The sequence below is a fragment of the Styela clava genome, chromosome 1 (assembly GCF_964204865.1).
Source record: "Styela clava chromosome 1, kaStyClav1.hap1.2, whole genome shotgun sequence".
NCBI lineage: Eukaryota > Metazoa > Chordata > Ascidiacea > Stolidobranchia > Styelidae > Styela > Styela clava.
The window spans coordinates 15,968,051-15,981,234 of NC_135250.1; the positions used below are offsets into that span (position 1 = coordinate 15,968,051).

Sequence of the window (13,184 nt, forward strand, 5' to 3'; positions counted from 1 at the left end):
TGTCGACCATTTTAAGAAACTTCACATTATGTAACTAATATTAGAATAATATTCAATTCATTAAAATAACAATACGTATAAAAGAGCAAGAGTATATTGGACGGAGTTTACGAATGTTGAACAGATTGTACTCGTGTTCGTTGCAGGTTGTTGGTTATTTGATTATAAACGATCTTAGTTCGTTTTTGGCCAAAGGCCAAAGTTTCAAATACTAGGTATACAATTTATACAACTGTCTGACATAAAATGATAGATTTAGATAACTTTTAAATCCAAATTTTTACTGGCAATCTTAAATCTGGCGATGATTATAAGCGCTGTCGAGTTTAAACGCGCCGGGCCCTAAAAAGTATGTTCTTTTCGATCCAAAATCAAAGAAACTCTTGTACTAATTAGCTTATCTGCCAAAATTTTGCTCTGAGCAACGATTAAATAACCCGTGATGGCATGAGGCCACGATACTTGCAGAATGCAGATCTGTATAACTTGATTGCTCGACTTATAATATATTTTAGTTTTTGACGCTTTAGTTGTTTCACTAGAACCTGAAACTTTGTATTTCTCGAACCAGAGTTGTAAGATGGCCTATCAGACGAAGACCGATAACAATGTTTTTTTGCAATCTTCAGAGCTCAAATTATAATAATTATCTGGACTTGTATTTATCAGTCCGCGACTAAAAATATGGACGCTCACAATTTCGACAGTAATATTTAATAAATAAAACAGAGGCGAGCTAAATGTATTCTTGAATATATTGGGAATTTAAAGTTTGTTCAATGAAGAGCGGAGTAATCTAACATTATCAACAACTATTTTAAAAAGTCGACATACAAAACCTTTGAAAATATAAGTCTGTTCAATCAAAAAAAAAAACGGTCAAATAAATTGTAAATCCAATTAGATTCAGTTGATTTAAATTTGGCCATGTTTTGTTTTTTGATCAAATTTGAAGTTATAGACATTATTGCTATGTCTACGCCGAAACCCGAGGGGATTGCAGTGGTGATAGTTTACGGTGTGAAAAGGACTTTTTCACTTTTTATTCTACTTCTTGCCAAACTAAGAAAAGTTGGAAGCCGTACTAAAAAGTGAATACCATATAGTTCAAAATTCGTAAGTACAAGAGGGCATTACCATTTGTTACCATGAAAGCGAACCATTGTTACCATGCTCATTCAAGAAAAACATGCACAACTGGTAAGAAGGAAAATTTATCATTTTCGCTCGCTTTGTTTCCTTCATATGTAGCCATGTTTACCCAGATATACAGATTACTCAAAAATAAATGCATTGCTGCATTTCATTCATATGTCATGCCTAACACAATTATTGTTTATTTCCTATAAAACGAGTATATATTTATGTGGTTGATCTATTCCTTAATTCAACCCCGAAATGTCGTCATAAGACTCAATGTATCATCTTTTCATCATATTTTATTTTATATATGTATTAAATTATTATCGAATTTCATCGCATTAACTTGACAGACAATTGCTTTAAATTTGCCTGAGGGATTTGTCCTTCGGGCGCAAAAAGACTTGATCTTAACATAAAATTTAATTAGAAGACGATGAAATACTAAAATTTTACTGTTATATGGAGGCTATAGTTATATAAAAAGCCTCACCTTTAACGTTTTTTTCTTTTTCATTAATTGGTTAAATTACTGTCTGATACCGATTTTTTCTCTAATTGTTTGATTTATAAAGGTCATGTGTGGTATATAAATCAGGTCGGAACTTAGGTCTATACAAATGTCCAGGAGAACAGTACAAAGTGTGATAATATTCGAACAGCGTTTCGATAGTTTGCTTCTTCAAGATAGATATCGGAAGCTAATGATTTTAGTGTGGTACAATTCACATTCATAAAAAATATAAATTTGCTTAAATTAAATTTGCTAATTTTGGTACAGTTTGTTTTATGCAGCAATAGTTAATTTTAAGCAGTGCCCTTATGTGCAGTGAACAAATTGTGTAATTTTTATACGTTGCAGTTTTCAATGCGTGTAGGCAAAGGCTTCAATGTATTTTTAAATGAGCATTCTCATACAGTCTCCTTGGAACTTCCTATTTCTTCGATTCTCACTACATATGCTCACTGTGACCATTTGAAAATCGTTTTTAGGTATCTTAAAGTCAGTTACCCAAAACAACTCATTAAATTTTGTTTTCCTACTAGCACTCTCCTTCAAATCAGGCTGTCGCACAGAAAGGCTTCTGTGCGTATTTAACTATTAACATTGAATTTACCAAGTATGAATGTTTTTTAAAACAAATTTGCACCATTTTAACGAATATATTTATTTTAATCAAGTTTTAGTCTCACTACCTCCAATATGGAGGGGTTCTCACGACTAATAATAGCGACAATTATATTATCAACATCCTCGGTATTGGAAGGTAGGTTGTTATTTTCATATTAAGTTACGTTTTATTTATTAGTATAACACGGCATAGTGGTACGCGGTACATATTCATTCGTCATAGTAGTACTTTAACTATTTGTATGATTGTGCCATCAAAAGCGCGTTTCACCAGGTTAGAGAAGTATCCAATTGCAATGTGGGAAATGAATATTGAAAAGTTAAGCATTCACGTTAGTATCGTCTATCAGTGTGTAACTTAAACTACTTTGGGTTATTCAGCTTTATTTTAATTTGTGATCACGGTGGCCCAGCCGTAAACATATATGACAATTTTGTATACATTGCTGTGATGCCTATACTCTTTTCTAAATAACTGGGGCTGCAAAAGTTTAAATATATATTTGGTTTAAAGAGACTTTTTTCTAAGCAAAGTTGAAGCACTCCTCAAAAAAAAAAAATTTTTTGGGTGTCAATTTACAAACTCATTTACACTATTCAAATCATGTTTTGATATCGAAACTATAGTTTAAACACGGTCAGAATTTAAACTAATCCATCACGCGTGGTTCGAGTGACATCTCTAACTTAAATACTAGTTAGTGGTAAGTGGGTGGACCACTTTTGTTTGCATTATCGAATATAATCGTTTATTTTTCAAGTTCTATCGGCTTGTAAATTTCTACAATACCGGAGGTAACACGATGCCAAATTGCCGCTAGCCAGAACAGCAGATTATGTCTAATTGTAAATAACGAAAACAGGTTGAATATTAATATTTTTATATCTTATAGTTTGTTTTTATATAAACTGTGAGTTAAATGAAGAGTTTCAATCCGGAAAACATGGACCTTGAAGCACTGGTTTTGCCACCGTGGCCGTTTAACGTATGAACAAACAAAATAAAACAGACAGTTCAAAAGACAAAATACTAGAACAAATGTCAAAAATTGCACAAACATTTGGTACATAAGTATATAAATCGTTGATCATTTCAGAAATATATTTTCAGCGTTTGCAAATGGAAACGTGGGCAACAAATTCGGTAATTGCTAATAATTATGAATTACATTAGAATTTTTGCCAGCATATATTTGTGTGGCTTTTTTTCAATGATATCATCCGTGGTTACAAACCTCAAGTGTTCGAAACTCGTATTTGCGTCAAATACAGAAATATAAGAATCTTCATTGTCTTGTTGGGCTCAGTATAAAATTCCGATTTTTTACTCAGATAGTATGGCATTGTGCTTTGCTGACGCACCATGATACAGCGCGGTCGGTTGAAAAACAAAAAATTTGTCACACAGCTATTTATTTTTACAAAGAATAACTTCTACAAAGTTTTTTAAAGTCATATGTTGTAATACACAGAATATTACAAAAATCTAATAGAACCTAAAAGGTATCAACATATAACCTGAAAGAAATAAAAACGTATCCAAAATAAAATGAGTAAGCACGCATTTTATTCGTGATCTCATCTGACCTTCAAATTTTCTTCTTTTCTAGTTTTTCTAGTGAATTGGGTGGTTCGAAACAGAAAAATAATACTTTTCCAGCTAGGAAAATTACGAATAGAGTTGCTACCTCGCTTGAGGTGAAGTCACTATGTTGAACTACTAAAATTGTAAACATAATGAAATCTCCTAGAAGATGTTAAAGAGCTAAATGTTTTTCCGACGAAGAACTCTTTGTATGGTATCGCGTCACGTTGCGCTATTCTCGCAAGACGTTTCATATCTTTGTTCTGTATTTTTCGTACAAGCCGCAAATTTGACACAAAGCGACTGATTGATTCGGCGTAATTTGTTGACGTCTAATACGATTATTTAGACTTATATGCTGCCAATTCATAATATAGGAGACGTAATTGTTTTATCACCGGTATGTAAATAATATTGAATGGTTATTTGAGATCTGTCCGTATTGAAGTGGGAATAGCATTATGCTGTGATTGACTTTGCCTGTAATTGTGACCAGAACCTGGCAGAGTTCTGATTATAATCGCAATTTAAATATTCTGTCTGGATAATGGATATTAATAGACATGTAGGCGAGACGATGAAGATAAAATCAAAGAATCCGAACGATTTCAATATCGATTTCAAAAATCTAACCGAGAACGTACGGTTTGAGGTAATATTGATACATCTAAAAAAAAGTATATTTCATGTTTCAAAATATCCACTATCAAATGTAAAATCAAAACTCTTTTTAGTATTAAACCAATGAATAAGGACAAAAATTGAAACTTCGAAAACAAACTCTTCCGCTTCGATATATCTCAGACAAAAAATTAATTTTAAGTTGCAAATTTAGTATGTTATTCTTCCTTGAGTAAGCTATCGTATAAAAACTGTTACCGGCAATTATTAACAAACTACACTTTGTTTACTTCTGTCTCAGTTGTTTTGTCACTGATAATTTCATAACATATATATATTTGTTATTATAGGATGCAAATCCAAACCAGGTGATGGCATGATGGACAAGAGGCTTGAAATAGCAGATTTTTTTGACAAGTGCCTGATGTCAACAACGGCATCGATGATGGAATCATCTCGTACTGTTATAGATTATATTATTCACGACAGCAAATGGTTTACAGATGTGAAAGGCTCTGTATGCGAGTACGTATTTTTCTACATAGTTGCCAAAATAACGATTTTTTCTGCTTACGTGCTTAGCATTGTAAAACTCACTTTCATCAATTTTTTTTTTTTGCTTTTCAGGGGCGATGAAAACACTCCCGAGTGCTGGATTTCTTCGCTCATGTTCGTGTTGGACATTCGGTCTCCGCTTTATGTAGCAACTGCCAAATGCATTTGCGAATATGCCGGAACATGCCAGCGTGAGATTTCTATCAGTATTTCTATTATCGTGATTGTAGTAATCACCAAGCCATAGAATTGAATAACAAGAAAATGGTTAATGGTCTTTCTTACGGGTACTGAATATGATTGAACCAAAAGTTGTTTATTCACCATTTCCGGGCATTCATTGGGATATCAATCATTATCAAGGTTTGTTAAAGTGTAGTCCAACTACTATTCGAAAATTACATTACAAAACACAATCGCTCTTCCTGTGTAATTTATTGAATAATTTAAAATATTTGTTCATTTTAATTATATTTTATCACAGCTTTCATGGAAGATAAGGCATCGTATGGTTCCATGTCAAGCTCTCATGATGAACGTGGATGTACCCCACCACCTAAACGTCGTATGACTTGGATAAAATCGACGTTTGCCACTTGTATTGCCCAAGAAGCTTCAAAATTTAAACCAGGATATGGTATTTCGGGATACCAGAAGGGTTCCTCTATTACAAAATTTATGCATGATCACTACACGTACTGTAGGTAAAAGCTCGGCCTTACTTATTTTGTTGAAACTATTTTCTGCGCTGTTTTGTACATTGCAGTAATTTGTGTTTTGTTTCAGGTCGAATCTCACAATAATGTACTCACTTGATCAACGTTTAACATTGCAAATTTTGTATCTCGACCAAGTCTGTCCAAGACAGGGAGAAAAAGCGATGTGGAGAAATGATGTATTGGATGTGTTTGAAGATGCGACAAGAGAAGATTCTCCTATGTGGGATGCAGGAAGAAATTGCAGAAGAAAAATATGTACGTAATTTTCATAGTAATGTATTATTTCAGAAGATTGTCTAATGAAATATTAATTTTAATATGGCATAAATATTTTCTTATGTAGTTAATTTTCTGTAGACTGATTTTATGCAAGTAACAGGCAACATTGACTCAAAATATTAAACTTCAACTGTTTGTGACTTTGAATAAATGGTTGCAACCTGTGCCATACTCATAATATTTTACAAATAATTTCTTCCGACCGCATATGACCCAGAATATCTAAACTGTTTCAATAAAACTCTGAGTCATTGCACGTCCTATTTGCCTCCTGGCTAATTTGTTAATTTTACATTTCATATTTTAATTATGCTCCCAAATTATATAAACGAGACCAGCCAGAAAACGGCTTGAAAACTAAGGTTGTACTGATTTTCGCGGAAGCATTTACCCCAAATTTCAACAAACCTAATATATAGAAAATTAGAAGAAGAATATTAATTACAAGCGCTAATATGATTTGTATACGACTCAATAGAACTCAGTCAGTTTTTGAGGAATTCGAATACTTTACAGTGTAGTTAAAGTTCAAATTTGGGTTTTCGTGGTCCGTAATTTTTCAAAAACATAATTAAATACTTAACATTTGATTTGTTATTACAAAGTAATCATTTTTTGCCCATTCGTCATTTCCAGAACAACCACAAACTTTCACTTTAAAGATCATTTTCTAAATTTACTGCGCAAAACAAATGTACAACCGTCACTAACACCCGCCTACTCAGTTTGTATGAATAATTAAGTCCTATTTAGCTTCTGTGCCAAAATTAACTAATTTTACAATGCTCTTAATACGATTTTAAAACTGTATGACGCCACGATGGCAGGTGTCGTTATTTGTGTTTGAAAATGACATTTTTAGTAGTTTGTCTCTTGACGCAATAAAAGTTGTAAGAGGAATTTTTCAAATGTCTAGCTCGATGCCAATGCGTCATTTGGCCGACAGCACTGAAAATAAATACAAAATAAGTACTTTAGAAGATTATTATTCAGAAAAATACATTGAATTGTCAATTGCCATCAAATGTCAATCAATTTGTCATAATTGACGTATTTGATCTTATGTGAGGCAACAAAAACTATTTTATACGTTATGTATTTACAAAGATAACCACAGTATAATCCAACCAATCCAAACAAATTGTCTCTTCTTATATATACACACCGATACTAAATACATTTGAGCTGAAATTTTGCTAGCGTTGACCATATTCATGAATACGTTTCAAATTTGCTTTATATATTTTTGACTAGACAAATATAATCTAATCTGCCAATTGATGATTGACCTTCATCTTTTAATCAGATAAGATATAGAATGCAATTTTTACTATTGGTTTCGAGTGGAATACGATTTTGTGAATATATATCCGATTGTGGTGATGTCTGATTATAGTTTACATCCAAATTAGACGTCAAAAGCCAAAACCAAAACGTCATAGTAAAACATTGAGATAATCGCTTTTCAGTGGGTTCACTGTCAACAAAAACTAAAAATAAAAAAGCAAATTTGCATAACATTAAATAAGTGCTTTTTGTACTTCCTACTATAAACCATGCCCAAAATAAATGAAAAAAAAAACTCAATGAATTTTAACAAATATCGATCGATACGCACATTGAATAGTTTCAAAATGCCATTTCACTACTTACCTGGGGTGCGAATAATACACAAACCATCGCCTATTCAGACGACCATTACCTCTAAAGACGTCGCAGAGGCAAGAAAATTTCAAGAAAAAAATCACCACAAAGATGTCGCTTACAATTTTCTGTCGATTTCAAACCTCCAATGACATTTCGAAAACATTAGGAATTCTGCTGACATTAACAATTTCATATTATCACGTTTTACAAGTTTAAAAGTTAATTTCATGATAAGACACGACTAAAAGCTGAAAAGCTATTGAATCACTACACGAAGGGATTTCAAAATATGGAAACATTTTTTCTGTCGTATTTTTGAAATATTTTATAAGTTTTAGATCTTTATTCATACACTCAATGGATACTTAAACATAATAAACGCAATGGCTCATTTTTAAATAAGAAATAAACCTGAAACTAGCATAAGTTGTAGAAAAGTGGGGAATATCGGACTGCAGCAGATACCTAATATATATTAGTCGAACATTCAAATTCATAATTTATTGTGTAGATGATAGCGGGGACAATTGCAACCGAAAGGTTTGCCCAGAAAACAGTAGATGCATTCATAGCAATGGTTATGCGACTTGCGCTTGCAACGAAAATTACAGACCAGCGGCAGATGGATCATGTGACGGTGAGTTACTAGAGCAACCTCCACAAGACACAAGAATTACTTATAAAATTAGCCCGGATAGAAATATTCGTTTCAAAATTGGAGCATGCTTGGTACAATTAGCATTTTCAACAGATATTAAATTATATATCAAATATTTGTTGTCTTAATTCATTATTTGATGTTTTTCAATTTTATTCAAGCAATTTCCGTCGATGTATGCTCCGGTAAGAAATGCGGACCTCGCGAAAGATGCTTTGATTACAGAGGAAGAGCGTATTGTTTATGCAGCGTTGGATACCTCAGGACACAATCTGGTGGATGTCAAGGTAATGCTCGATATTCGCATTTTGAAAAATATTTAATATGGCAGGTACGACAGGCAGGTATGACTGGCCATGAGAATGTTAGTAAAAATCCCAACCAAACGTTAACCTGAGAGAATTGTATACGGAATATCATCGGATATGTGAAAATAATTGCACCGGGTGTTATTTATATAGAGGCGTGAACTATAAAAGACACCAAAATGAAATATTGTGCTCGTATGAATATGAGGGACATTTTAGATAAAATGAACGATTGTTCTATCAGAGCAAAATAATTTTCAACAGCAACAACGCCAACGAGAACAACAATAGTAATTTAACTAAATCAATACATATACATACTGTATATCTGTGATGAATATTTCATTTATATACGAATTATTATTTTTACATACAAATGACAAGCAAATAAATAGAGTTCTCGTAACTGGTGGTTTTATATTGTCAAAGAGATGTTGTTTTGTGAAATATCTATTAATCAATGTTATTCACGCGTAATATTTTAGGGTAGTTACTTTAAACAAGTATACGAAGAAATTATAAATGATGTAAGTCTTTACAAAATATCTAATACTTGAAAAATAATTGCTAACACACAGATCCTTGTGATGGAGATGCTTGTATGAACGGAGGAATATGTGAAAGACCAACATCTACAAGACCAAATAGAAACTGCAAATGCCCCGGCGGATATGCCGGGACTCGATGTGAGATAGGTAGGTTTCGGAAGGCACTTTATATTTGATTTTCATTTTTATTATTTGTATTAAAAATAATCGTGCTTTCGAGACATTGTTTTTGCATATACCGTATGCAAACGGAAAGAAGTATCACCGAGCAATGCTATGAGTAGTAAAGATTTGAATTGTAAATGTACTGGCTTGGTAATCATGGTTTGTATATAGGTAATATCGTTTTTTTTTAAATATCTCTTGAAGTTTCATTAGTACATAGACTTGAAAACGTGGAATCGTCATACACATCAACGATTGCTCATCAAGAGAATTGTTTATATCGAGTGTGCTAAACGATAGATTAAATGTGACAATTCTTTTATAATAATTCTTGTTATCCCAGTAAAAGCGTTGATATCAATGATATTATCAAGTATATTTACAATCAGTTGACAGCTGTTTATACGAACAGATTTCCCAACATGTGTACCAGAGATCGTCTAGTTCTAGTGTAAGTAAGAATTGAAACAATATTGTTCGAATCTTATCAATCCTCCTCCGCGTTGAATTTACATTTTAATAGGAATTACAACAGGGAAGCGATGTCGCAGTAAGATAGCAATCTTGTATGTATGTAATCACGTACTTATAAGAAGTAAACGTCTTGCCCTGGGGTGTTTATAGGTTGTAAATCAGATTTATTATTTAGTTTTTGGGGCTACCAACTAGTCTAGACTCTAGATAGAGTTCATAATTACTAAATTTCACGCATCTTCGCATATAGACTTGCGTATCTTCAGTATAAATGTTTGACCACTATTTCAATGTACGTATACGCTCCAACTTCGAGAATTTCAGGGCCGGATTGAAATAAATTGATATTGACAAAATAATATTATATATTATTTCAATAACCATACCACGCGAGTTAATAATGTAAAATAACGGTGACGGACATTTAAAAACTGAAAAAATTGCTACCGACTGAATACCGTTAATTCATAAACTCGACACGACTCGGTCCCAGATTACGGTTTCACAGAAGTTTTGCTTCCGAAACTATTTGACTGTCAACACGAAAAAAAAACTTATGACCAGTATACAAAATATATTCTTCAATAAAGCTTATTCTTGAAATTGACTTGTATTGTGTAGAAGCATGTAGAAATGGATATATATTCCTGCCAGCCAATGAAAATCCGATTTTGTACAACTATTACGGAACACGGTTAATTCGCCAGAAATTATTAAGTATTCATCCCAAATTAGCACAATAAAAATACTTTTATGTACGAAATTTATTCAAAATAACAATATGAGATATGCTGTACTGTACAGGATAGAAATGTAGAAATGTCACCTAATATTTTACTTATAAATGACAGCAATTTATCAGAAAAAAGTTAAATCTTTTAACTCATTTGCTACTGTATGGCCACTTTAAAAAATCTTATATCCTCATTCTAAATATCAGTAGCGAAGCATAAAACAACATCACTTGTATATTACGGAATCATTTTGACCTCTAACGCTCTATTTATTCTTGGTGATGAAGGAGGTACCGAAATCTAACACAGAATTTAGGGATAATTCATACTCTCGAAAATCATATACTAAACCTCAACAGAGCCACAGGAATGCACCAAACCTCGAGCATCGAACCACTGGCCTTAATTATTGGCCAAAAATGAACAGCACTACAATCGTCATTATTACACAAGATAAAATCAGTAATTACAAATGTATATTATACGGTGGAAATTGCAACGCAGATTTTACTCAGTAGACCTAAAACAAATTTCATTTAAGCCCTTGCATTTTAAACATTTCAGACACAGCAAATCAATGTTCAAGAAGAGGACAATCATGCCACATGAACGCTCAGTGCAGAATGATATCGACGAACAACTTCCAATGTAGATGTAATAGTGGATATGAAGGGGACGGAATTCAATGCGGTGAGTTGGAACGGACTTTAAAACCGACTGTATTTTAGTATGAATTCTATTCAAGTATATAGTCTTTACTTCGTTGACCCGATATCCCAGTTATTAGTGAATTTACACATCTTTATCCAAGATGTAATAAATTGAGTAGGCTACACCCCAAAAATACTTCGATCATAGAAACTACTTGCTTATAAATTTATGGTTGTCATGTGAGAAGGTGGAATACACCCCATCAAAACGGTGAAATTTTAATCTTCCGGCCATTGTCAGAATATTCATCCGGGCATATTTACCTTATTCATGACAGTTGGTTAGTTGTCTTAAAATGCGGTAATTCGTTCGAAGACTTAATTGCTTCAAATTTATAATAAAATGTAAGTCAATATTCAAATTGAATAAAATTTTCCACAGATATGAAGTCGACCGATCCTTGTAAAACTCGGGATGGAAAATCTTGTCATATGAATGCTAATTGCCAGAAGAGAGGACAGATTTATATGTGTATCTGTAAAGATGGTTTCAAAGGAAATGGCTTCTCTTGTACAGGTAAAATTGTGCTTTACATAGTAATTGTTTTTAATTAGTGCTAGAAAGTAACTGAGTGGTTGGTATGCTACACTCTATTATTTAAATTAATTAATTTAGATCAGCATAGACCTGTCGACCATGTCTTGAGACGTTTATAGGACAGGCTATGCCAAACCGAAAAGATTTCAATTAAAAAAATCACTAACTTGTTATCTTTGGTGGTTACTCAAGGTACTGACTTTAAGTCTTTTATTTTTTCAATTCAGAAATGGGTAAGTGCGAAGTAAGATACAGGAGAAGTTGCGGAAGAAACGCACGATGCGAGCAAGATTCGGTTAGAGGATACATGTGCAAATGCGTCAATGGGTATATTGGAGACGGCTTTTCATGTCGAAGTACGTTGAAAGTTAATTAGTTCATAAATAACAATTACAGAAGTTTTATTAAAGTATTAGGTAGATTAGCATGTAAATATTAGTCTGATATTCATTAATTTTGTTACAGGATCTACTGTTCCACTCGGGGAGCAGAAGTATTGCATTGAAATTAAATCGTCGGATGCTGATCGTGTATTAGATAATCCAAATTGGTTTAAAAATTTTGTCGACAATTTGAGTGCAGATCTAAATAGAATATGGAGAAACTTCGCCGGCTTTATGAGAGCAGAATATGGCGCAGAATACAGAGTAATGCCAAATGGAAGAGTTCAAGCTACATTGACTGTCACGTAAGTAGTTCATTATTTATTCATTCTCATGTATATATATATACATATACATAGCGATTGTAGTTTTGCTTTCCATATAATATATCAATAAGAACATATGTTGTTATATTACAATAAATTGGTGTGTAATATATCATTTTCTCTCCCAGCAGATTATTTAAATATAACTAATTTATTATGTATTTAATTTCGATGAAAAACAAGACCATACTGTAAACTTGAAAATCAAATTTGTTTGAATTCAATTTCAGAATCTGGGTATCATTAACGGAACGAGGCGGAACTGTACAAGTCGAAGATCTTATTCAACATTATGTGTTGAGTTCAGCAAGAAAGAATCAATTCATTGGAACTCCAACTGCATGCGGTAGGTTTAATAACTTCTATTCAAAAGTTGCATTGGTGAGAGTTATATTGAGAAAGTGTTAGAGAGGGAGAAGGGCGAGGAAGATAACTTATTTTTTGAACAATTCGTGTACTGCAGGTATTAAGCTTGAAAATCATTGTCAAGCGAATCTTGGTAAAAAATGTGGTGAAAATGCCAAATGTGTGAGGACGTTGAGAGGAAATTATGAATGTAAATGTATCGATGAATATTCTGGAGATGGATTCCTTTGTAGAAGTAAGAGTTTTTTAGAAAACATCCGCATTGCTTTAAAAATGAGCTAAATCTTCGCTTTTTA

The 13,184-nt window shown here is 32.8% G+C and overlaps 1 protein-coding gene across 5 annotated transcripts in view; it reads left to right on the forward strand.

Annotated features, from left to right (window-relative positions):
• Positions 1-2,261: 2,261 nt before the first annotated feature.
• The window catches only part of LOC120337321 (uncharacterized), a 59,086-nt gene continuing 48,163 nt past the window's right edge, over positions 2,262-13,184 (forward strand). For 4 of the 5 annotated variants that reach the window (XM_078110688.1, XM_039405086.2, XM_039405110.2 and 1 more), the window contains exons 1-14: positions 2,262-2,408; positions 4,829-5,003; positions 5,106-5,224; positions 5,518-5,737; positions 5,820-6,007; positions 8,190-8,315; positions 8,498-8,623; positions 9,223-9,339; positions 11,130-11,255; positions 11,658-11,792; positions 12,041-12,169; positions 12,279-12,501; positions 12,753-12,868; positions 12,986-13,123. In XM_078110688.1, the coding sequence (XP_077966814.1) occupies positions 2,345-2,408; positions 4,829-5,003; positions 5,106-5,224; positions 5,518-5,737; positions 5,820-6,007; positions 8,190-8,315; positions 8,498-8,623; positions 9,223-9,339; positions 11,130-11,255; positions 11,658-11,792; positions 12,041-12,169; positions 12,279-12,501; positions 12,753-12,868; positions 12,986-13,123 (2,002 nt within the window). In that variant the 5' untranslated portion in view covers positions 2,262-2,344. The remainder of the gene's footprint in view (positions 2,409-4,828; positions 5,004-5,105; positions 5,225-5,517; positions 5,738-5,819; positions 6,008-8,189; positions 8,316-8,497; positions 8,624-9,222; positions 9,340-11,129; positions 11,256-11,657; positions 11,793-12,040; positions 12,170-12,278; positions 12,502-12,752; positions 12,869-12,985; positions 13,124-13,184) is intronic. The other variant, XM_078110691.1, reaches the window with a different exon arrangement.